Consider the following 26,663-nt stretch of genomic DNA (forward strand, 5'->3'; position numbering starts at 1 on the left):
TGAGGAAGCTGTTTAATAAGTGTCACACCACAGGCATCAGACTAAGTCATTTTATATGTCCTAGCTTAACATGTCAAATTCCCACTAAGTCTGTAAGGAAACAACTTTGCAAATACCTAGTCTAAAGGGCAAAGGCAGGAGAACAGAAGAGAGGCAAGCAGCTGAGTTATTAGCACCTGCTCTACCATTTTTCCTCCACAATGTGCCCTTGTGGCCAAGAAGGCCAACAGTATCCTGGGGTGCATTAAGAAGAGTGTGACCAGCACATCGAGGGAGATTCTCCTCCCCCTCTACTCTGCCCTGGTGAGGCCACATCTGGAATACTGTGTCTCAGTTCTGGGCTCCCCAGTTTAAGGACAAGGAATTACTGGAGGGAGTCTGCTGGTGGGCTACAAAGACAATGAGGGGTCTAGAGCACCCTTCTTATGAGGAGACACAGAGAGCTAGGTCTGTTCAGCCTGGAGAAGGCTGAGAGAAGATCTCATCAATGTCTATCAATATCTCAAGGGTGGATGTCAAGAGGATGGGACCAGACTTCTTTCAGTTGTGCCCAACAATAGGATGAGGGGCAATGAGCACAGACTAAAGCATAGGAGGTTCCATCTCAATATGAGTAGAAACTTCTTTACTTTGAGGGTGGCAGAGCACTGGAACAGGCTGCCCAGAGAGGTTGTGGAATCTCCTTCTCTGGAGACATTTAAGACCCACCTGGAGCAATCCTGTGCAATCTACTCTAGGTCTACCTGCTTTAGCAGGTGAGTTGGACTAGATGATCTCCAGAGGTCACTTCCAACCTCAACCATTCTGTGATATATGACCTGTGTTTACAGCTGCATTTAAATAAGCCCAGATTACTGAAATGGCTTGTCAACCCAGTGCCATAAAAAGGGGTATATGGAAGTACATTAAGTGCACTGGCAACTGCTTTTGGAATAGGCAGAAAGTCACTGAGATTTCAGGTAGGACCAGATGCCAGATCTCAACACCAGCAATCAGCTTACGGTCCTGAGCTACCGGGACCAGCCATCACATGCAAATTCAGCTCCCACTTTGTAGCCTTGGGCGGGAGGCTAATTAACAAAACAAAGAACTAAATAAGACCAAATATGAACATTATCAGTAAGTGAATACTCGAACGATTGTTCCCCTTTCCCTAAAACAAATATCTTGAATCCAGAAACTTGAGTCATATTTTAATTAAAACAAAAAAATAAACCAACCCACCCCCAAAACACAGTTATTTTCACCCTAAGGTATAAAACAAGCACGTGGAATTCCATCCCATAATCAAACTTAGAGAAGCAACAAATACAGCTACAGAAAGAAGTTAATGTTTTCCAAGTACATTAAACACATTTCTGGACAAGTTTGGTTATGCATGCCTTCTCCTATAGTAATGCTGCAGTCAAGCAGAACAAAAATAATATGTTTTCCTCATCTTTTGTATTGAAGACTGACTTTTAAAAGGACCTTTTCTGTGCCAGTTTCTTTCCATCTCACCTAGGAATTGTTGGTAAAGAAACTTGTGTCCTGATTCTCAGTATATCATATAGTATATTACCATTAATGTGTTTGTTACCAAAGAATTAAATCAAGAGGAGATTTGCTGAGTATATACTCAAGGACCTTCTATATATAATCATACCATATGTAACTGTGAAATTTTTTTTTAAATAAATCATTCATTTTATCACCATTTCATTGTGTAAATGTGGATACTTCTACTCCTGCAAGTGGCTGCACTCATGTTTTTTCTAGAAGGGGAATACCACACTATAAGTGTTCTCAGAGTTTTTTTGGAGTCATGACTGAAACTTGGGCTCTTGAAAATGGAAAATATTGCAGAATCTGTGGGAATGTAATTTATGAAAGGATAGTGCTTCTAACCCACTTTCATTGAGTGACCACCCCTGTCAACAAAGGGAAAAACTGCAGTACTAAAGACATGGCCAAGTCTTATATGTACTTTCAATAATAGTTAAATTTTATGGTTACCTATTGCTTTATTTAGAAGATACAAAATAAAGTGGGAAAACAAAGACATAGAACAAATTAAAGGTGTCTTTGTATCAATGTATAGCCCTAAGACAACCAACAGAAATGCATTAGCTTTCCCTATTCACTAGTTAAAATAATCTCCCAAATTATCATCAGAAAAAATAACCCTAGTGAACCTGAAATTTTTGTAGTAATATATATTCTGATTATTCTTCCCATGTATTTAATAATTATTTACACACCTCAAGGCCGTATCGATTACCAATGCAGCTTAATGAGGGCTATATTACCCAGCCAGGTTTTCCAAACAGAAGACTGAAATTTAACTCAATACCCATGAAAACCAGCTTCTGTTTTCACCTTCTGCAGAGGAAACCCACCATCTTTTCTACATTCCCAATGAGAAACTAGATGTCTCCTCATTAAGATAAAATGCAACTGATATTTTGCAGGAAAATCCCATGAGGTATTTAACCACAATACAATATTTGCAAGTTTCTATACAAATTACAGGGCATTACTAAAGCAACAACCAAAGTATTAATAAAAGATAAACTTAATTTTGAGCAATGCATCTATAGTTATTTACCAAAAACTTTTCCTGACATATTGATCATAAATCATACAGAAAGTCAATTTGAAGGCCAGAAGTATCAAGATGTGATAGAACTTAGCAGCACTTGAAAAAAAAAAAAATCAATTAAACTATGAATATTAGCAAGCATGAAGGCCTTAGACAATTAAGCATTACAGCTTATCATGTAAAAATACCTCCAAATTGAGGTACAAAGAATAAAAATAAAATCTTGCCGCATTTTCTTACTTAGAATCAGAAAAAAGGTTAATATCTATGTTGAAAGTTTGTGCCTGTGTAGACACACAAGCAATCTCTAAAGCACTAGCTGCACGTTTTCCAACCGTCACTCTTAAGGCAGATTGCAATATCTTTATCATAGAAGCTTTTCACCCCCAAATTAAAATCAACATAAAAAAAAAAAAAGATTTAGCTTTCTTACATTTGCTTCCAGTGACTAACATTTGTGACGTATTCTAGCAGAGCAAAATTATTTACCTGTTATATAAATAATTAATAGGTCTAGCAAAGCATTCTGAGAATATTTGTTATAAAAAAATTGCATGAACAAGGTTTCAATCATTCTAGTTATCATCTTATGTTTTCCAGAAAAACAGATCATACAGACATTCTTTACAGAAAACGAGTCCATTAAGTAAAAAAAATAGTTATAGGCGTAGGTGTTTTAAAGTTATACTTTAAATAGGTATGAAAGAACCTATATTAAGATATATTCTTGCACATATTGCCAGCCCAATATTTACCAGAACTAGTACAGAACAGATGAAAGAAAGAAAAAGTCTTCCATAGTAAAATATGGTCCCTCTTCTTCATCTGACAGCTCTTTATGCTGGAGTTCATCCATAAATAAGACTTCAGGGTAGACAGTATACACAATGATATCTCTATTTGCTTATTTAGAATGTAGTTGAAACCATTTTCGTTTCAATGAAGGTAGTTACATAGAAAAAAAGTCTCTATTTTAAAAAAAAGCAAACCACAAGTAATTTTGAATAGTCTTTCCTTTGCTAACCTCCACAAAATGGGAACTTTAAATTCTACTTTTAAAAGTCAATAAGCAGACAAACTAGATTGTTCCTATGCCTAGAAATCAGGTGTCTACCTACTGCTCAGTAGTCAGTGCCTCTGAGAGGAAAATCCAATACATGCAGCTGAAGAAATTCAAAAAATCCCCACACCACTACAAGAAGCTAGGTGCCTAATTAGCGCATAAGACGAAGTTAAAGTGCTTTGCAAGCCTTCCCTGCAATTCATTTAGCTTTCCATTGTAATGTATCTCTGGTAAACTCATATTGCAAAGAGTTTTTAAGAGAAATCCAGCTATTTTGAACACTGGATTCAGCAAGACCACACATGAATGTCAAAGGTAGACTGGAGGAGGTGGGTGGGAGAGAAAATAAGCCTGAATTTTAATTCTAGCATTACATACTATCTTGGTTGACATGTCCCCTAGATCCCACTAAGCCAATAACATACTGAAGGTAATGCAAGCACTGTGAGAAGCTGCAAATACCTGGTGCAGATAAGCCATGCAGCACAGTAAGCCACCCACTCTTCATTCAGTTTGGCTGCCTGGTGTGTACATACACTCACACAGCTGGACTGGGGACAACGCTTCTGTCAGGGACCACCCAGTCTCTCGATGGATGGCAGAGAGGGACTTGATGACAGACTCAGTGCCCTCAAAATGCTGTATAGGTTTAACAGAAAAGGCTTTACTCTCTTCAGTCCATTAATTATACATTAATATTGGTTAAGTTACAGAAAGCAGAACTGCACTTACAGCGACAGAGTAATAACACAAAGTAAATGAATTATCCTTAAAAAAGGAATAATCATGTCAAATGTAATTTCTGTATAGATATTATACATATATGTATATATATATTCACTTTGAAACAAGTTTTAGAGACAAATACTCTACTTCAACTTTTCTGAGATCCTTCTTCCTTTTCCCCCTTCCCTTTTTTCCAAAGGTTTGCACTACCTGCACCTACAGATTTTTGCCTGCAAAGTCTTAAAATGAGCACAGCTTCAGGCATAACAACAGTTCTTGCTGTTAAGACTGAAGAGGATATATACTGGCAATCAATAAAGCAGGACAGGATGCTGTTACAGGTTAATAGTGATTATTTGGCCAAAATAGTCATATTGTTTACATAGTCATAGTCTTTACATGTGGGGGAACAAGGAATTATTAAGACCCCAGCCTCTCAGCAACATGTTCAACAGCAAGACTGGCCACCTGAAAAGTTAATCTTGAAATCTGATAACCTAAAGGTAATTAAATTCTAGAAGAGCTTGCTGGCAGAAAAACAATACTGACCATCGATTTCAGTACTCGAGGTCTTAAACAAGCTTTAACCCAGCTTCTGAGGAAAATACTTCAGTCACATTTGCAAAGGATCAAACCAGATTGTATGAATGACCCTTCAAACTTGAAGAGTGTGAATCTGGTCATGGCAACTTCACCGATGCTTCTTTACATACATAGAATTAAACCACGCAGCTAAGTCATGGCAGGATCCAATGTGTCATCTTAAAGCGTAAAGCATTACTGTTAGATCTTAGATACTGGATTAGCACTAACACAAAGATACCAGCTACTGCATGCAGAATGAGTCAGAGAAGAAAAACAAATAGGAGGAAAAAGCAACTGAAGTGATAGCAGATACTGTTCAAATACTATATAATACAGATGAGAACGAGACACACTTGTAATGCTTTCACATTTTCAGTAGTTTCTATCACTCGTGTAAGAGATCTTTGTGATGTTTACTTTTAAAAACCCATTTATAAAATAACACCTTAAGCCAGTGTGTTTAGGCCAATTGAAGAATTCAGGAACTCTACGGCTTCCTCTATTGCCTGCCTCAGCTTTAAATGGCACAGCAACACAAAAGAAAACCATCTCACCAAAAAATGCAAGAGCTATCACTAATTTATTTCCTATATGATGCCTTTTGGGGGCTACAATGTTGCATGAACTCAAATTAAAAACTGCACATTCGAAGTCTAAGTTCGCATTCCTCACCTTGATAGTGTCATATGTTAACGGCACTGCAGAGTAGAACAACATGAAAAGATGAGTCAAAGTGGAAGCTTAGAATTGCAGTGCCCAGCTACCAACAATTCCCATAAATAGTTCAGGACAGAATGAAGTATATGAAGGTAATTTTGGTTTGGTTTTGTTTATTTTAAATAAACTGCCGTGTTGTCAAATCAAATAATCAAATATGAAGCTGTGTCCACACCTACAGTATTTGGCTAACAAATAATGTCATTAGTTTATTTATAATAAATAATTTATGCCCTCAAATTTTCAAAACCAAATAAGTAAGCACTCACCACTGAATTTTACAAAGACAAGCTACTAAAATATTCTGAAACCTCAGGTATCACATTAATTACCAGAATAAAATTTAAATACAAAAACATATCATATTCTATTAGCAGGCAATGAGCTGTATTTCATGAAACTATTGTATAACAGATGAGAACCATCATGTCCATTTTACTGCCAAGTAAAGTTGTGATAAGCAGAATTTTAATCATCTGCATTACAGACTGAGAAAAGGATGTAGAAAAACAAATAAGCGAAAGCTCTCTAAGGATTAAAACAGGTATGCCCAAAACACACCCTTAAAGGGGAAATTCTACTATTTTACTATATCCATAGGATGATACTAGTCAAGCAGTCTAGAAACTACCTGTGCTACATCTACTGATTTCAAAAACACAGAAAAAACCTTACAGTAAAAGAGAGATTATCCACACAAATGTCACACTATCCACCAGAGTTCGCAGGTCAATACTGATCTCTACCTCCCCAGTGTAAAATAAATAATCACACTTTTGAGAAGTCACAGTGACAAAACTTTGCTGAGAATGTCTGAAAAGCATCAAGTCCCCACATCACGTTTCCCATGCGAGACATGCCGTTTTCTGACAGAGGACAACAGTTCAAAGTTACTATTTGGGAGTTAAAAAGACTACTGACCTACATTGGAATTATGTTTCATTTGATAATGCAGCATGATGGCCTATAAAGTAAAGAATAAAAAATATAATGGCTTGCAGGTAATAATACCTCTTAGGAGTTGAATCCTACAGGTGTGTTAAAAATAAGGGTTCTCTGAAACAAGCCTCTCCTCTTACCTCAACGGCATGCCCAAAGGAATTTTTTTCTTCTCAATAGGTCTGATGCTATCGTACCTCACACTTCATCACCTTTGTTTAGGGTAAAAAAAAAAAAAAAAAAAAAAAAAGGTTTAAGCTGTTTTTTAAACAGCAGGAAAGAAGCAGCCTGTAGGCAGCACAATAGAGTAGTGGATTCAACACAAGGTTGTGAATCTAAATGCCCTCACTAAGAGCATTTTTTGAACATGTCACTTTTCCCCTCTCCAAATTGAGCATGGATCATGACTCCAAACTAACTGCCAAAGAATACTTTTTAAAAACTTGTAAGAGCATGCAGCATGTTCTAGGCAACTCGATTGTGAATAAACAACTTAAGAGCTTGTTGTTACAGTGCTAACAACTTCCATAGCACGACTGGAAAGAGTTTCTACAAAGAACTGAACAGAGCTTAAATGTGCTATTAATATATCAGATGGTGCTGTCGCAGCAGGGACTGCCACCCATTGCAACAGGGGAAGGAGAACAAACACCTTAATCATGGCTGTGAGAGTATAAACGCCACAGAAGGCTAACTTCACCTTTAAAGAAAATGGAAATTCCACGTGAATTTCAGTGATACATTGTTACAAGACCTGAGAAATACCCTGAATTTACCCATGACTTCTTTCTTGTTCAGCACAGTTGAGTAGTAGATCAAGATGGTGAAATCTACCGGCCACTTGAAAACAGGATGAAAAGCAAACAGAAAATAAAGAGCAAGAGGAACAAATTCAGAACATCCTACACAGCAGTATGCAAAGCCTGCACTGGTGAAATTCCCACCTTAGAATAGTTTTGTGTTTTCAGCGAAAGTCTACCTCATCTACACATTTAATCAACAAAATTGCGAAAAGTTTGGAAGTGCTGGGATCTCCAGCTGCCTGAGGTAACTGGAAGTCATCGGATATAAAACAAAGCAAGCCATTAGTAGTGATGTCTTCACAAGCTTACACACATCCAACATCAGGTCTCCCAATATCGAAAACAAAACCGCATATTTGCCCATCATTACTGTTCAAGATTTCTAATATTGCCCACACATTACCTAAACAGTTATTGCTTTCAGAAAGCTCAGAATCAGGCAAGCAACAGCCACCAAAACCAATGACAAAAGTTTTCTGCTACAAATGGTAGTCAGCTGACAAACTCAAACAGGTTAAGTAGCTTTTAATGATGCACTAGATTTAGATCAGAACTTTTGATCCCATACTAGACAAACCCAAATTAAAGTTTTGCACTGTTACCCAGTATTTTGCATTGGTCGTCATTACTCAGTCTGTTTCTCAACACAACATAGGTCTATGTGCTATTCAAACTTGGGAAGAAAAAGTTTAATCACTGGCAGCAGAAAAAAACCCAAACAAACTAACCCCAGTCCATATTTTTTGCAAGAACACATTCTTTTTCAAAGAAAACCTGTCCTGTAAACTGTGTTAATGAACTACTTTTTAGAACTACTGTGAATCATCTTTCTGCACCCAGACTTTTCTTTCAGACCTTAAATCTTCAGACTTCACGGAACTGTTTTCTATACATTCATGCTTCATGTATTTTATAACCCATGTTCTGCCACAAGCTTTTAAAATACATTCCCTCGGGCATGAGAGAGGACTTCCTCTGCTATAAAGCTTGCAGCCACAAAAGTTCCCCAAAGGGATCTAGAACAAAGCACTGAAAATCATGCAGTTAACCACAGAATACTATTGAAAAAGATAAGACGGTAGAATAACTTAGAGCACAGCAATTCTTCCTTTAAAAAAGGGAAGGACACAATAACAATCAGAAAATTTAAAGTCATTATGTTATGGGGGAAACTTTAAACTGACAACTTTGAAATATAAGGAGAGAAAGAAAATATTTTAGACACTCTGGTTGTTTTCAGTTTACCTTTCAGGACCATTCAAAATGACACAAGTTCAGAAGATTCTAAAGTGTCACAAAACTAGTTTGAAGGAATTACATGAAGTTCTACCTCTTGACCTAGAGGAAAGAGCTTGAAAATGTGTCACAGAAGTCTTGTAACTCAGAGCCAGAATCTAAACAACATGATGAAATTAAATTATCTCCTGTTACATATTCAGATAAGCAAGACTGAAGGTGTTCATGTATGAAGTTTATTTGCCATATCAGGGGAAGAAAGTTTACAAAGATGATGTTTTGTAAGTCTTCAGAAGAAAAACCAAATGCATACTGTGAAATGCCAGCCTACGAACATCTGCACTTTGTAAACAACTCTCAGGGAAGAACAGTTTTCTGCTATTCCTTCCTCTCTGTCTTCATGTCATCTTCCTCCCCATTTACAACTAGCTGACAAATTTATATTTTAAACTTACCAAAGCACACCCTTTTTTTTTTTCTCTTTGGATTGTTGCAGAGACTTAAAAACATCTAGGATCACATAAATTTCTTATCTTCTATCTAACAAGATCACACTGTTTGCCAGGACCTGCAGTAGCACTAACTGCATACAGTTTTTGTACAAGTCCTATTCCTACACGAAGAAAATAGGCAAACAAAAACCAAACAACAACGAGTAACTGCCACTCAAAATAGCTAACCACTTTTCCAATCCTCACACATGCTAGTGTCCTCATTTTAAAAGAAGAAAGCAATTCCTATGCACAGTGAAAAAAAAAAAAAAAGAGTAAACATACGTCAGAATACTTTGTAGCTTGCAAACAATCTGTGCTGGTTTTCCATCAGCATTTAAACAGTGTATGCTTTAGACCAGTGAAATCTAAACATTTACATCTTCACATTTCTGTTAGGCAATTTTTTCATCACCCTACAAGATTAACATGCACCTAGTGACCACAGTTTACTGTACCACAAGGAAACCACTCCGAAAAGCATCCATCTAAAATAGATGTTCCTGTGTCTTCCGTCAACCATACAGTGGTGGCTGTCTTTTGGTCCTTCCTTTCAACAAATTAATCTGTTTAAGCCCCCAAATAGTCAAAAAGCAGCCACTCGGTTGGTATCCAATGCAGCTTTGGTGCCAAGCTCAGCCACAGGCTTCAGCTGGCTGGACAGTCGGGTCCCTGGCAGCAAAGAACACCTCCCTGGACCAGGACAGGCAGAAACACCCTTCCACCATCACAGGGTGGCTGAGAATATTGGGCCAATTTTAGGCAAACACATGCTAAACCTTCCACCATGAAGCTACCAAAGTGATACACTTATTTGTCTCAGTTGTGCGAGCTTTTAATTCACGGTGCTGGCAAAGAGGTAATTCTGCCTATTCCAGTGCCTACAAATGATGTGAACTGGCACTATTCTGACAGCTGGCATCCAGTCCCACATCAAGGAGAACATACTGAAGACCAGTGCAGGAGATATCCATCAGGAGGCCGAAGGAAGGCAGCCTGCATTCACAGCGAGCAGGAGCCACGCAAGCCACGACTGGAGTTTGAGGGAGGAAAATGGAGCAGGGTAGAAGATGATCTTGGAAAGGTGACTTGGTAAAGAGCTGCTTGGTCTTGAGTGGAGTACTCCTTTGGGTGTGTTTTTTTGCTGTTTTGTTTTAGGTTTTTTTTATGTTTTGTGGGTTTGCTGTTTTGGTTTTCTGGTTGTTTTTGTGTGGTTTTTGGGGGGTGTTGGTTTGGGTTTTTTTGTTGTTGTTTCTTTTTTTCCTTCAACTCTCATACTGACATATAGTGTCTTCACAAGTATTTCAAGCCCACTTAGGTGTTTTTTGCTCATTTTTAACACAGCTATCCAAGAAATCAGTGTTTGTAACAAAGCTTCCCAGTGTTATCTGAAGTAATGCAAGTCTCTTGAGCTCTCTATATACAAGCTTGTTAAAGCTCCCATGCACAGCCAGGCTCACATAATTTACAGAATTAAACCACCTCCTAGTTTGAGAATGCATCTCTGCCATCCACCATAGATCAACTGCTGCTATTTTTCAGAGATTTAAACTTGGAGGCTAGTTTCATTTTTAAGTTTCAAATCACTTAATACTCGAGACAATGCCAGGCATTCTTAAACACACACACCAAATTTTGCCAAGTAGATCTGACATTCCCCAGTCTTTCTTATTTCAGCTTTTGTATTCCTAGCTGGCAGGTAGAATATTTATCTACTTCCCTCAAAGCAATCTTAGCATGCTGTGGCAACCGATTACAGAGGAATGCAGGCACTGGGCCAGTGTTGCTGGTTTATACTGAAACAGGAACAAAAAAAGGGAGAGCTTTGCTTACAGTGCTGAGATAGAGTATCCCTCTCATAGCCTCCCCACCGTTAGGCGCTTTTGCATGGCAATGATAATGAGTAATGCTTCCCAACAGGCAAATTCCTCAAAACTTAATGTGGAAGAGCTGGGAGAGGCAAAGAGGGAGTTGACTGCAGCACCTTATCAGGTTAGAGCTATGACCACAGTACAGCTGGACTGAGAAACAGGACAGAAGTCCAGAACTACTAATGTTTTCTTTCTTTAGCATTTCTTTCACAACTCTGCAATACACTAGAAACATATTTTAAAGGAAAGGCATCAAAACAAGGACTACTTGAAAACACAATATCATGTTTCTGGTTTTGCTTAAGACAAGTCCATTGACAAAAAGAAAGCATCCTGGCTTGTATCAGAACTAGTGTGGTCAGCAGGACCAGGGAAGCAATCGTCACCCTGTACTCAGCACTGGTGAGGCTGCACCTCAAATCCTCTGTTCAGTTTTGGGCCCCTCACTGCAAGAAAGACTTTGGGGTGCCAGAGAGAGTTCAGAGAAGGACAATGAAGCTGGTGAGGGGCCTGGAGCATGAATTTTATGAGGAGCAGCCGAGGGAACTACAGCTGTTTAGCCTGGAGAAAAGGAGGCTGAGGGGAGACCTTATCACTGTCTACAACTACCTGAAAGGAGGTTGTAGCATGGAGAGTGTTGGTCTCCTCTCCCAAGCAGCAAGTGATAGGACAAGAGGAAAGGGCCTCAAGTTGCACCAGGAGAGGTTTAGATTGGATATTAGGAAAAAATTCTTCCTGGAAAGGGTTGTCAGGCATTGGAACAGGCTGCCCAGGGAAGTGGTTGAATCACCATCCATGGAGGTGTTTAAAACACATTAGATGTGGTGCTTAGGGGCATGGTTTAGTGACAGTGTTACGTTAACGTTGGAGTAGATGATCTTGAGGGTCTCTTTCAACCAAAATGATTCTATGATATGGTAAATCAATGACAAAACAGTCCACTTCACTAGAAAGAACTGATTGTAATTACAGCTTTAAAGGAAAAATTATTTTGAAATAAATTCTTCAAATAATGTTGCCAAGCTTATTTTACCTCAGTAATTGAATAAAGTGGATTAACAACTTGATTTTAAAAGCTATTAGCTTAGCCTTTACATAGATTTCTAATATTTAAGCTTATGCTGCGATCAGTAACAAAGGTAATAACCTCTGTTGCAGATTGCCTATCCTAAATTACACCTCTATAAAAAATACTCAGTTTATTTAATCTTAATTGCTTTCCTAGTGCAAAATGTACCTTGTTATAACCAGGTAAGTGGTCTGCTTGCCCACACGAGCTTTCTGAATGTGACATCAATATTTGCACATGCTGAATGCACTCAATTCCCACCTGATCTTTGGAAACAAAGTACAAATTCTAGCCTATGCTATATACACTTTCCTACTATTAATAAAATCCATAATTTCACCTAAGCAAGTTTGTCCCTCTCAAAAACGGGGTGGGGATTCAGTTTCTGTATGTAATGGAAACAAATGGCCAAATCTAGCCAAAACTTCACTGAAATTGTTAAGCAAGGTATATAACATTCAACCAGGGTAAATTAATGCAGGAGCATATGGTCCCCCTTTTGAAGCAATACAAGAAGAACAGAAATCCATTCCAAGTAAAGACAATTTGCAAAACTAGACAGAATTAAGTGGTAGAAGAGTTTTGTTGGGGACTGAATGCAATGACAGTCTGGCTGCCTACCCTGAGCCAGCAAACGCAAAGCAGTTAAAGAGCAGCACAGCAGCATGCTTGGAAGGGAAGCCTAAGAGAACTTCAGAGCAGAGCTGTTGCTGGAAAGCAGCTCAAAACCTTGCAGAAAAATCACAAAGGAAACACCTCCTGTTTGATTCTTACTGCATTTATGAAGAAAAGGCTTCCCTTTCCATAAGTTTCAGAAGCATTAGATCAGATAATGGTCAAATGAAAAAAAAAAAAAATCAGAACTTATAAGGCTAATTGAATCAATGATTAGTGCAGGCTCTGAAGAATATAGAGTTTCAAGTAGAATAAGCAGAAGACCAGACATGAAAACAAGTACTGGATAAATAAAAGCATAACGGGATGGGTTGGAACAAAGCAAATAGTACGAAGAGCACGAAGAGCAATGCAGAGTGGAAGAAAAATAAATTAGGTAAGATAACTATTTGGTGTCTTTAAAACAATGCATAAAGTATGGTCCTAAGGAACTAGATCAAAGCAAAGAAAAGAAAGGTTTTAGGATGGGTGATGTTCTCATTTGTACAAATTCCTACTAGCATCATTAAAAAAAAAAGGGTTTAGACCATCAATTACTGTGAAATACAAGATGGGGATTTGGGGTGGGGTTTTTTTGTTGTGGTTTGGGGGTTTTCTTGTTTGGTTGGTTTTTTAAATGCCCTTTGAAGTTTCAGCATCTTTTGTGAGTTTCCGTTCATAAAACATTAGATAGTATGATTTCATGCTGAGCCTGAAATGTTTCCTTGACAGCACTGCTTTTTAGTCTTAGCCAATCTCAAACAATGTCATCTGCACAGTTGGGTACGGAGTCGGATGCGTCTCATTCAACTATTCGGCATTCTCTTACTGATGAATTTGTCATCTTTTCTCCAACATTACTCAAATATATAGTGTACAGACAGCTGACTAACAGAGACCACATATGCACATTACCTTCTGTGCCAGACATGCACTACTACACTTAAATACAGATCTTAACTTCTTGTTTTCTAAACAGAAAAAGAGGTTTGACCTTCTGAAATATAACATATTTTGCCAGCATTCACTTTTAACGCTTCCAAACCAATTCTTTAGCTCCACCTAATTACCATTCCCAGAAAAATACGGAAATTAAAACCTCAGAAGAACAAAGATGACAACTCTATGCAGCAGCATTATTACAGCCATCATCATAGACCATGCTAAATACTTTCTTCCACCCCAAGCTTTGAAGCATATTTCAGCATACAACAGTTTATCAAATTGTCTTTTTCCTGCCTCCAATAACTTTATGCTCAATGACCAATATTAAACCATTAAGGGAAAAAATGTCAGTATTGTCAAAGATGCACAAAATTAAAGTAGTGTACTGTACAAGTAATGTAAGAAAGAAGTGTGTAGATACACGTGGACTATATGCACTCTTGATTTAATAGCCTGAATCAGAGAAGTCCTACTGTAATATGCTCCATAAGAAACACAACGTTAATATAACTGTTTTGATTGATTAATCAAACATTTAGAAGGCAAAGAGAACAGGATATCAAAACAGTTGAAGTCTTTCTGAGGCTGTAGCACTTTTTCCTAAATTTGAGTCCAGCTCATAGTGAATAAGTTTACTCATCAACTCTACTGTTACCAAGTCTAAGAAATTCAATATCAGAACACAACTCTCACTAAAAATGCAGTAAAGAAAAGATTAAAAATGTTTATAAGCAAAGGAGTCATGTATCTTTTGGAATAACACTGAAAGCCAAAATAAAGACAGAAATTAATTTTGGCTTATTACAGCCAACTAAGACCTAATTTGCAGCATTATTTAAAAGGAAAGAAAAAAAAAAAACCCCCCCACACACACACACGTTTTCAAAAATTCAAAACGCAAGTTTCAGATGGTCACTTTCCTCTGGTTTCTGGCCATTCATATCTCCAAAAATGGACCACAAACTAAGCTTTCAACATGAGTTTGGAAGCGAGCCGTGGCAGCACTGGGCCCCCATCACCCCCCCCAAAGAGAGTGGCTCCAGGGCCCTGAACCCTGGCACATCCCTACCCATGCTGCAGCAGCAGTCCCACACTGTCAAACCTGCTGCCAAAACCGAATGTGGAGGTTCAAGCAACTCATTAACCACGCAGCCATAACTCCCCGCCAGGGCATGAGAAGCAGGTTCAGAAGCAACGCCAAGAGACGGTGTTCCCAGAGCACCTGGAAGATGTGCTAACACACGAGACTCACAGCCTTGTCGCTGAGAACAAGCCCCAGGGTACTCCTGTGCCCTGCCCACCTGGAGAAAATGGACTCATTGCCAGTAGCGGTCATTTAAAACCAACTACTTTCTTTTAGGGCTAGTCCTTTTGAGGATCTTTTCTCCCCTTCTTCCCCACCCCGCCAAGGAAAACTCTCACCTACATCATTATATCTGTAATTGTACAAACAACAGTTAATTATACATTATACATCTAGCTATCAGTACGGAAAGGTGACAGCCCAGCAGTGCCTGAAGCAGCTCTATCTGTTTGAACACCATCTGTGATGGCTGCAATTATGCTAAGGAGTCAGGAAAGAGCAAGAAACAGCTACATGGAACATCTCTTCTCACAGGCAAGTACAATGGCAACACCTTGCTCCTCACCTCAAGAACAAGTCCTAAAGTGGTTAGGTGCCAGGGAAAGGAAAAGGTATGGTTGATCTAAATACAAAGAAAAAGAAAAATATCAAACAGTAAAAGAAAAAAAAAAAAAATCAACAGCAACAACACAGGAGGTAAAAATAAAGCTTTTTATTTTAGAGACCGTGTAACTGCTCTTTCTCTGCTAAAATGCTTTTACTAGCTAAGACAACTGCTGTAGTTTCCCCTAAATGGAAAAAAAAAAAAAAAAAAAAAAGGAGAGCTTGAGAGTAACAGCCAGTTTCAGAGGTAAGGGAGAAGGAGTCATTATAAAACAGGCTTATAAAGTATACCCATATATATGTATGTGGCTTTGATTGCAAAGTTAAGCCTTTGAAACAGTATCCAAAAGCTGCTAAATAAACTCAGCCCAAATCATAGCTAAGCCAAGTAGTCCCTACACTTAATTTTACATGCAAGTCAGTTACAGGTTAACACACAAAGTTTTGAATATTTAAATATGTTTTCCCATGAAGTAGCTTACAGGACTTCATTATTTCCAGTAAAAGACACTGAAGTTCCATTCTGAAAGTCAGGTCTAAATTTTTAGGTTTTCTGCTGTATTGTACACATTTTATGTATTATATAGGCAGACATCACCATGCTAACACAGATCTTAGGATTATTTCCTGAGCCAGTACACAGCAGAATTCCCTTGGCTCAATTTGAAAGGCCAGTTAGTATGCTGTTACAGGGATTGTCAAAAGACCACATAGACTTTTGAATGATTTCTACAATAAACTGGTGGGACAAAACAGAAAAGACTCGATGGAGGAAGCTTGACCACTACAGTTGGCCATTCTGGGGAAGGAAAAAAAAAAACCACACAACCCACAAACAAAATAAAAGACAAAACAAACAAACAAACAAACCCCATGACACATGCACCAAAACCAACAGGATTTGTCTACCTCAAAGTGTCTTGAAACATATCTCCACTATTTATAAGTTTGCCTTAACATGCTCAATTTGTTCTGCAACAAATATATCAGTAAGTATATTATGTGTCTATTTATATATATACACACACACTCAGCCATAACATAATCTTCATTCAGATATTCATCATTTAAATATAACCAATAACAAAGAAAAATGGGTATTTGGTACTACTAGTCAAATGCTTTCTGATTACATTTGAAACTAGGTTTTTAAACATTAGCCTAGCAGCATGGTGTACATCAAGTAAAATCCTATAGGAGGCAACCTGAGAGCTCCTTCCTCATTTTAGACTCTGCTCTCATGTAAATAAAAATAACTGAGTATCAGTATTATAGCTATTTCTCTAATATAGAAAAACAGTGGCAACTCCCTTAATAAGGGTATCATTGTGTGGTGGTAAAGTTTTGCATTGGTGGACTAACTTATTTCCCACATTTATTTTCAGCAGAAAAAAAAATATTTTAACAAGATTAAGGTTACTTTCATTAAGTTATCACCAATATTTTAGAAAGTTGTGGCTATATATGACCTAGATCACAGAATCATAGAAAAATCTAGGTTGGAAGGGATCTCTGGAGATCACCTGGTCTAACTGTTCTTGAAAGCAGGGCTTTAAAATAGATTTTCCAAGGTCCCATCAGGTCAAACCTTGATTATTTCCAGCAAGGAAGACTCCACCACTTCTCTAGGCAACCTATTCCAGGGTTTAATAGTTCAAGGTAAAAGATTTTTTTCCCCTTATATCCAAGAGTCTAATTTAAAAAACACAAATAAACCCCCCACAAACCATATACGCAGACAAAGAAAACACCACAAAAACCCTCCACATAAAAGCAGGAATAAACAGGTATTTTAGTACACTAACAATATCATCCTCAAATTTCAACACACTAACCTAATGTTATCATATTGTCCAATAATATAGTCTAAGTATGAAGACTGAAATCTCTGTATTGCAGAAACTATCCAACACTGGACAGCTCTCATGTCTTAGCGCTAGCAGTGCAGCAGAAGCCAACAAGCATTAGAAGTTAATGTCTGCAGAATATTATTTCAAGTAACTACAGTTTATGATATATGTAACTAATTAAGTCGTTTATTTAGTATTGAATAAATTGGTAATATATCAGTGATCCCTTTTGGTGGCTACCACTCACTGTCCCACTGAGTCCCACATAGGCATGCCAGGATGTCTCTGATCTCGTAATGTACTATAGCTGTTGTCCCTTAGGATTCTAGGCTGCCACCTCTCCAAGTCTGAGCTCTTCTTCTCTTCTGCTCCCAGATCGCAAGCCTTTGAGTCCCACATATGGCTCTGTACCACCCATTCCCTCTCTTGTCTTGCCCAGCCGTTAGTTAGAGGATGTAGAGTGAGGGAACGTAGGTCATGGTTGAACCCAAGTCTAGCGCCTGCTCACTTATTACCCTCTGGGCAAAACAACATATACACCCACTGAGCCTCACCCTGAAGCTCTATCCTTAGGGCAGGGACTAACCTTTTTATATAGTTCACAGCTTAATGTCTTTAAGACATCTCGTTTTATTTTTTAATTTTTATAAAATGTGTTGAAACTGATCAGCAGAGTCAGACAGCACTGGAGTAGGGGTGGACAAGCAGTATGCTCTTTAGACAACAAAACAGACTCAGGAGTTGAACATTCATTTGATCCAATGTTAGTTTAGGTCACCTGACACCAAAGTTAAAAGTATTGAAGATACAGAATCTTTCATCTTGCTTACTTGTCACATATCAACTGCCAAAAGGGATCTCAGTGGTTGGAAAGGAGGGAGACTAACAAAAGCCAGGCTTGTCACACTGTCTGACCTTATCTGCTGGCAAGAGGCACATTTGCCGATCACCTTGAAGCCGCCATCTAATCAATCCAGTAAAACAGGCTTTTTTTTATTACCCATGTTAAGAGTTCAACTTTGCCTTACAACGTTCAGCAAATGGTTGTAAAGCTTGTTTTTCTCCTCACTGCCAGGAAGAAAAGCAAATGAGCTTCAGTGAACACCACAAGCTGTCTCTAACCAAGAGGGGCCATTAGACAGTTCTAGGTACATGTACCTGGCAGCTGAAGAACATCGATGCGCACAGGACTGACCCAGTGCTGTGACCATCCATACAACCGAGGTGACACTTAGGAGAATGCCTTCTTCACAGAGCATCCATAACATTTGGCCTACAATCTCTTTTTCTAGAGAAAGTTATAAGGATAAGCATGTTATCTTGGGCTTAGAAGTAGTTTTACTTTAGTAGAGTGGATAAAACCAAGTCTGGCATTTCAGTTCATGTTTTCTGTTTGCAAATGTTTGGCAGATGGGAGGGAAAGGGAAAAACGGGGGACACATACACACACACAAAAAGCTACTTTTGCCTTTGGTAAATGAGGTGATAAGAAAGTTACGGTGTTGGGCACCTGGCAGACTAAGCAACATGCAGATTTCTTTTCTTCATACCAAGCTAATACAGCTTGCATTTGTCTTTGGCTGCTTGCTTTGACACCCAAAGGAGACATTTTAAACCAGTTTTCTTATACTGGAAAAGATTTAGTTCCTGGGTAAACAGAAAAACCAAACACGGATTACCCCAACACACAACATGACAATACTCCAAGTCAGTCAAACATAGCACACGCTGGTTAACAAGTAACAAGAGTTTGTAACTCATAATAGTAACAAAATCTCTTGCTCTGGACAGTACCCAATGACAGCGCTAACTTTAGACCCCAGTACATCCAATTCTAGAGGCTCACTTGTTAAGACCGCAGTTCAATTCATTAATTAATCTCAGCAGATCCTATAGGAAAAGTATGCTATCCATCAAAATTCCTTTTAATAAAGGGTCAGAGTCCTCCTTCACAATCTAAGGAAAATGGGTAACACATTATGAGTAAGCTTGGTTTCCTATATAAAAAGATCACAAATCCTGTATGTTTTGCTCCCAGAGGATTTTTTTTTGAAGAAACATTATTTAGTGTTTTCAGAATCAAGAATTCAACACAAGTAACAGCAAGTTATTCTAGTGATGAATTACCTTTATTACTAGGTCTATTCTGATTATACTCAGCTTCATATTCCACTGACTCATGCTGTTTACCACAAAACCTTCGATTCCTCACAAGTCAGATATATCTGTTTAGCAACCAAGTATAGTTAGAGAAGTGACACTTACTATAAAACCATACGTACCACTATCTCAGGATCTGAAGCAAATATACTCAGCTCAATATAAATTAAAAAACAGGGTTTACCAGTTTACCACAGATTTTAAACAACTCTGTAATTGTGTCGATCTGTTCATATTGATAAGGAGAACTGATTTTACATTACAAAACAGAGTTAAGTGTAGCACTTCTATCACACCAAAATGAAAGAATTTCACAATTAATAACAGAAAAGAAAAAAAAATCCCCCAATGAGAGAGGTAGGAATGTGTTTCAGCAGCCAGGTCACAGTGAAAACTTGGAGCGGGGCTTCCAGCGGTTTTTGTTCTACACTCTGGTAACAAAACAAGTGATCCGTGGAAAAAGGCAACAAACTTCTTCCTAGAATGCTCAGTGAAACACTTGGATAGAAAAGAAAATACAGGGTCTCCCACCTTCACCTAAAGAGTTAGAAATTAAGTATGTAAATTCACCTTCATGTTATGTAGTACACTGATAACGAATTAAATCTCTAAGGAAATGGGGAAAAAAGGTATTCAAAGCACTGTATTTGTGCTCAAGTGTTTACCAAACTGTGGAACTTGTGTCAAAAGGGTAATATCACAACACACAGTCCTCCCTTACTATTAAACACATAGACAGTTTCACTACAACAAGATGTCCAAGCTCCTGTGCCAAATGTATAATTATAAATAGCTGGTTGTGGGGGAGAGGTCGTGGTGGTGTGAATTAATATAGTATTATACCAGAAAAGCACATGCTATTATTAAAAGTTTTCTGTTACCATTGCACTAGCAGATAGGTGTTAGTTTCACACTTTGAAGAAATGTGATGTTGCAAGCCTGCACATTCAGCCACAACTCAAGTATAGTGCTCCCTATTCATTCAAGAGAGACATTACCTGATATTCACAGGGCACTGGCTAGAAGCAGAATGTTCTTAGTCAGTTAAGTGTTTCTTAATTGAATAGTAACAGCACGCTCACATGCTCCATCAGTTATTTGGTATCTTTGGTCAAAGGTACCACATATCAGGATAGAATGAAAAGTTTAAATATTTATCTGAAAAATAATAAAGTCATATCTGCTCAGAAAAGGCATAAGACAAAAGAAAACACAGCCTTTCTCATTATTAAACAGTGAATCACTGCCTAGTTACCAAGAAAACACTGTGTTCCCCTTAATACTGGAGCCTTATCAGCTCCCAGGTGCCAAACCACCAGCTTCCTTCAGATGGATATCTTTCTCTCCAGGTGTGCATTTTCAATGTGAATAGGAAACATATATAACCAAAGCCAGAGAATAAACTTAAATTCCATTGAATTTAATGAACAGAAAGCTACAATTAAGACAGCTGCTTTACTACAAGACTATTGCTGGAGACTTCTGAAATCTGTCGGGGATTTTTGGTTGCTCGCCACATCAGTGGTGTGCCCTGACTGGCGCGGTCCCACAGACTTTCCCTCAGCTTATGAAATTTTCTGGCAGCTGCTTCAAAGAACAACTGTGTTGCTAAAGTCAAACAAATCTGTAAGCAAGAAGTATCAGTTGCTGAAGGTTTTCTTGGTTTTTAATAAGAAAAGCTCCACTATGGCTGCAAATATATAAAAGTAAAAAAAAAAAAAAAAAAAACAGCCACCACACTCGTGTGCAGTCTTATTAAAAGCTACTGTTAATATACATGGAGTACAGTATCACGAATATTTTCACAGATGACAACTTGTCCAATATTTACAAATCTGAGTTTTCTCAGTGACACCTCAAATTGCTTCTACTTCTGAAGTAAAATGGAAAGCATTGATCCCCTCCCCATGTTCCCCACCATTATATATTGTAAAAAATATTTGCAATTATATCACTGGCTTTCAATACAGCAACGAACAGCCATAAAATGCTGCATACCTCAATGACCAGCCTACGCTGCATTGTTCTAATATTTTTAAAATTATTTTATTAAATACATGGACAGTTTTAGTTCTTAACTAGCTATGCAAACTCACACATGACTAAATTCTTAACAATTTTTTAGATGTCAAGAAAAAACAAATTGTATTTACAGAAACATATTCTGAAGGGGAAAAAGGTTTATGATCTTTAATAAAATAGGACCTTACTGTAAAAATATTCCCAAAAGACATGAGCTCTTTTCAAACAAATCCTGAATAAAATACCATACAAGATGATTTTGAGAGTGGTTTATGATCTACCCAAACTAAAGTTCATCACTGAGTTTCCATCAAGTGAAATCTGTGACACCATTTTTACCAGGCATCTGAGAAAGCCATCGTTGGAGGTGACAATGGGCAGAAGAGAGACTGAAATTGCAACCAGGCTCCACATATCATTCAAGTTAACAGAAGGACAGTTCCAGTAAAATTACATCGATTGATAAATGAATTGAGAGAATCAAGACTTAAAATTGAATTATGCAAGGGTAAAAAATCTTAATCAAACAAGAGTAGTCTAGAGAGTGCTGTGTGAAAGTGAACTATCAGAGTTCAAGAACTTTATCTCCTTAAAGCATTCTGATAATTAACAAAATCCATTGATATACTGGATCCAAAAAGAAGCAGCCAGGGACACGATACAAATTCAAACTATACCATAACTATGGAGTTAATCCACATTGTAGGCCAGGATGTTAGCCAATTTTTTTAAATTAGTTTCCAAGGTGCTTTAATAAATCTCTACTGATGTGTACATATATATACATATATATGTACATATATATACACACACACACACATACCACTAGAAGTACATGCAAAAACTAGAAACAGTCCCATCTTGTAACAACCACTGAACACCAATCAGGACAACTCGTGCTAGGTTGCTCAAAGACAGTCTTCTGTCCTATAGTAAACATAGAGTAACACATTCTGAAATAACAACATGAAGATAGGGCCAGGTGTACTTTAGCACATGCTAGCTGATCTTCAACTTGACCAAAGTACAACCTGCTTTATCTACAGACCAGAGATCTTGAATGTGTTGCTAATGTTCTAAATAACATATTAAATAAGTTACTCTCTTCCAGACAAACCACTAGCACTGAAGCAATCACAGCACTCAAAAAATCCTTGCATATGCTTAACTTCAGGTACATGTCCAAGTTTGCCGAGAACCAAAAGTTGTGCCTCTACCTATACCATCAAGTTCAATAAGTGTGGTCCTTTCCCATCTACATAAGAATACAATGAGAAAAAAAAAAAAAGGCAGAAAATTGCCAGAATTACTAAAAGCATTTTACACTGATATAGATGTAGAAATAGAAGCCAACTGCACATAAATTCAATGCTTGGGATAAAAGTATTAAGCTTTAAAAGAAACCACCAAAACTCAGTGAAAGAGCAGAGTCAGACCTCTGCATACTGGGGCCAGTCCCTGGGAGATGCCCCATGTTGAACAACAGGATCCATATTCACACAACTGCAGGCAAAACAACACAAGAACAACAGTACATTATAAAAACCCACGCGTATACAAGTCACAGCTCAGGCTCCCAGCTTTGATTCATAAAATGTGTCATTCCACAGAGCGTAACTATATCACATAACTTGCTAAGGAAATAGCCATGGTTACTCATCACAGTTTGGTGTTATGAACCGTCTGCTTTCCATAACACTACACACACGAGATCAGAATCTGTCTGGGGGTGGAGGGAGAGCACAGTGGGAAATCAATGAACAAGATGTCAAATGGCAACTACTTTGGTACTATGAAGTGCAAACAAAACAGCATTTTACTTAGTACTGAAACACTGTTGATATCAGTTGCTTGCAACTGCTCTTTTTCCAATGCTATTTTTAAAGTCTTGTTTAGGTTAAAAAACAAATAGTGTAAATAATAAATGACTCAAAAAGAAAAAGAGCTTTTTGTTTCTTGATATACAAAAAAATTTAAAGGAAGCTTCACTTCGTGCATGTTACGTTTTACTTGATATTAATATTTAAAACATATCAAGGCATCCAGCCTTGGTTAGTACTACTGGCATCTGCCAGAACCACTAAAATTAAAGCTGCTACCAAACCACTGGAACTGCATTTGCCAGCTACAAAGGTTGAAGCACTGTATGATTTCACACAAATGTTACTATTTCTTCTCTCTCAGAAAGTAAAAAATAAAATGAAGCACACTTCAGTATTGTCCACCTTACCATTTCAGAAATGAAACCTTTTAGCTTGTTTGAAAGGTTATGTGAACTTAAAGGAAGAGTACATAATTAGTTTCATACTACACTACAACAGAAGAGCAAAGTAGAGCTAGAGTCATTTTCTGTACATCCAGTTTTCTTTTTCTTTCAGAGAACTTAAAAATATATTGATTTTGTTTTCACCTGGAATTATGAAACACCTCTTGAACCCCTTGTAAAACTTTACCACCCACTATGATAACATACATGTACAGGTTTGAACTAGCGACTGGCTGTTTTTCTCATTTTTCATTAATTTCTATGAGCAACATCACTAAATCTTAGTGTGGAAGTTCTAAAAAAATAAAACAAGAGATCCCTATGACTGGTAAATTACTACCTTAACACTGCAGAGTATTGATTAAGAATAATTTTCTAACCAGCTTTGGAGTGCACAGACAACTAGGTCAAATTAGGAAGATAAAAGCTGGCTGTTGATAAAGATGATAGAAAGTAGGTGGCTGTGACAAGGGTTACTACACTACCTCTTGAAACATACTGAATTGGTCAATAGACAAAAGCATGCAACAAACCACTTTGGCTGTATTTCTATTCTGTGACGCAAGGAAAAGTATGTGTTTTGCTTTTGGAAAGCGACACCTTTCAAAAAGCCCCGAATTCCTTCTGCTAGGAAAGAGATTATGATCACTTAGCTTGAAGAGGTCTCCTGAATTTCAGATTCCAAAAAACATAGTTTCCTCAGCAGGGCTTTCAGTCATACTTTAAAGCTTGGGACACACTATCCTCAATGTACATTGCCATAAGTGCTTGTATGAAACCTAGACTTGCCCAGAGAGGGAGCTGATGAAACCACAGCCAACATGGCAGATTAATGTATGGCTGGCTGTACCATGTGCAAGCTTCACTGTTTCTTGTGATTTCTGTTTCGTCTGTAAAACTGCATTGCTTCTCTACTACTCTTTAATCCTCATATTGAAGAGTGATCTGCAGAAGTTTAACAAAGGGAATCTAGTCACAGAAACAACCAGATTAGCCCAATCCTAATGATCTTCATTTCAAATGGAGGCAACTAGGATAATGTTCTGGCTTCAGACTAAGGGCCTACAGCCTGTAGAGATCCACCGCATCCCTCATGCAGTGATACACTCTCCTACTACATCAGCAGTGGGGATACTTGGACAGAGGAACTGTGTTTAATAAAAGGAGAGGTGTTATTATTGGACAAAGACATGCCAATATGAAACAACAAGGCCACCTGAGGAGAAGGCCCTTGAACTGCAGAAGTGTGTCAGCCAAAGCCAGGGAAACTCTCAGATTTTTCACCATTTTTTCTGCACGTATATTTTTCAACTTCTTTCTGGAACCTGATTAAAAAATACCTCACGTCTTATTGAGGAGGGCCAGATGGAGAATCTGTATTCTGAATGCATGCCCAGAGCCCAGATTTTGAGTAGAATTCTCAAAGTTGCAAGCCAAGAGCACACAGGAATCATTAGATGAACCACAGTACAGCAAGGCTTAGAGCACCTATGATGTTTTGAAGTTTCTCTTGAGTCTTCCTGGCCCGGCAGATCAGAACCTTTTGTTGCCATTACCTATTTGCAGTGTTTAGAAACCTAGAACATAAAATCTAGAAGACAGGCATGACCAGACTTCAGCATCATGGTGATTTCAGCATAGCTCAAGTGACAGAATTACGTAAGGAACCATCAGCATTTTCCTTTAGGAGAAGGCTCTTCAAGATTTTGAATGTGGTTCACCAACAGGAGTAATGTGAAAATTAAGACAAGAAAAGCTTTATAAAGCAAGTTATTGGATAATGTTTTCCATACTATCCGATCTCCTAACATTTCATGAATTATTTTCTGTGCAAGGATATGAAAGGAAGAAAGAAAAGGAATACAATGTCCTATACAGGACACGTGACTAAGCTTCATATTACAATGCTAATAATAGAAATAAGAACTCACGGTAAGGTTCAGTACATGCTGATATGAAGGCAATGGTATCTTAGGCTATGGGGAGATTAGAATAAATTATCTCAAGATAAGTCAGGATGGAACTTGCAGCACATCTGTTACTCCACTCCAACTGCCTCTGCGCCTGCTCTTTCCCCTCAGTAAACAGCCCGACAGAAGAACAGATTACCTCCCATTAATTCGCACTTGTCATGAGCTAAGACTGTACACACCTTCTGATTTTTAGGCCTTGATAACAAGAAAACAATATAACTCACAAAAAGCATCCAGCTCCAAAACAAAACTGCAGGCAGAGTGCTTCTGGCTGATACATTTCCACATAGCCTGGACTAAGTTGACTAAACTCTGCCTTTCCTGTAGGCTTAAGATACAACTCCAGTTTAGAATTACCTGTTGGTTGATTGATTTGGGTAGCTTCCTACTAAGGAGAGAGCCATCCCATGTTCTAGCCAAAGGTACCTGATGTTCCCATCAGGGAGATTCTCGCCATAAGCCAGGCACCTGCAAGCTGGATGCACTAGTGCTCATCAATATTGTGCCAAATCCCCCTTGTTGTTGACTGACCTCATGCACTTAACACTGCAGAACAGAATATACATTGCACTGCTATACCAAGGCAGCCAGAAGAGAAACCAATGGTATAAACTAACACCAACTAATACAAGGAGAAATTAAAACAAACAATTTTTGCTTAATATATTCAAAGCTGTAGTCCTGGGAACAACTCAAAAATTTTGTTCTCACTTTTCCACTTCGGTGCAAACTTTTCAGTAGATGACCACATGTTCTTGCCTCTGACAGCAAACAGCTCTCAACTTCATGTTTACAAAGCTTATGGAATCGTTTTGCATTCAAAAAAACCCACACCATTAGGCTTCTACAAACCTTAGAATGCACAGTTACCATAATTAAAATAATATGGTTGGTAACAATGGTCGTCAGCACCATTAAGCTTCAGTTTACTTTTAACTGCTCAATTTGTAATGAACAAATAGCCATATGTATAGATGCCAGCATGGCAAGTGTTATTTATGAACACACAAATTGACAAAATAGAA

The 26,663-nt window shown here is 38.0% G+C and overlaps 2 protein-coding genes across 5 annotated transcripts in view; one reads left to right on the forward strand and one right to left on the reverse strand.

Annotated features, from left to right (window-relative positions):
• PTPN3 (protein tyrosine phosphatase non-receptor type 3) overlaps positions 1-26,663 on the reverse strand; it is a 150,863-nt gene that overhangs the window by 104,929 nt on the left and 19,271 nt on the right. The window lies entirely within an intron of this gene.
• LOC135986302 (uncharacterized) lies at positions 6,629-11,857 on the forward strand. Its single transcript, XM_065630252.1, is given in 7 exon segments — positions 6,629-6,673; positions 9,965-10,225; positions 11,062-11,133; positions 11,366-11,438; positions 11,441-11,470; positions 11,473-11,820; positions 11,823-11,857. Coding segments are annotated over 7 exon segments (864 nt in total).

Source organism: Caloenas nicobarica, chromosome 2, assembly GCF_036013445.1.
Source record: "Caloenas nicobarica isolate bCalNic1 chromosome 2, bCalNic1.hap1, whole genome shotgun sequence".
Lineage (NCBI taxonomy): Eukaryota > Metazoa > Chordata > Aves > Columbiformes > Columbidae > Caloenas > Caloenas nicobarica.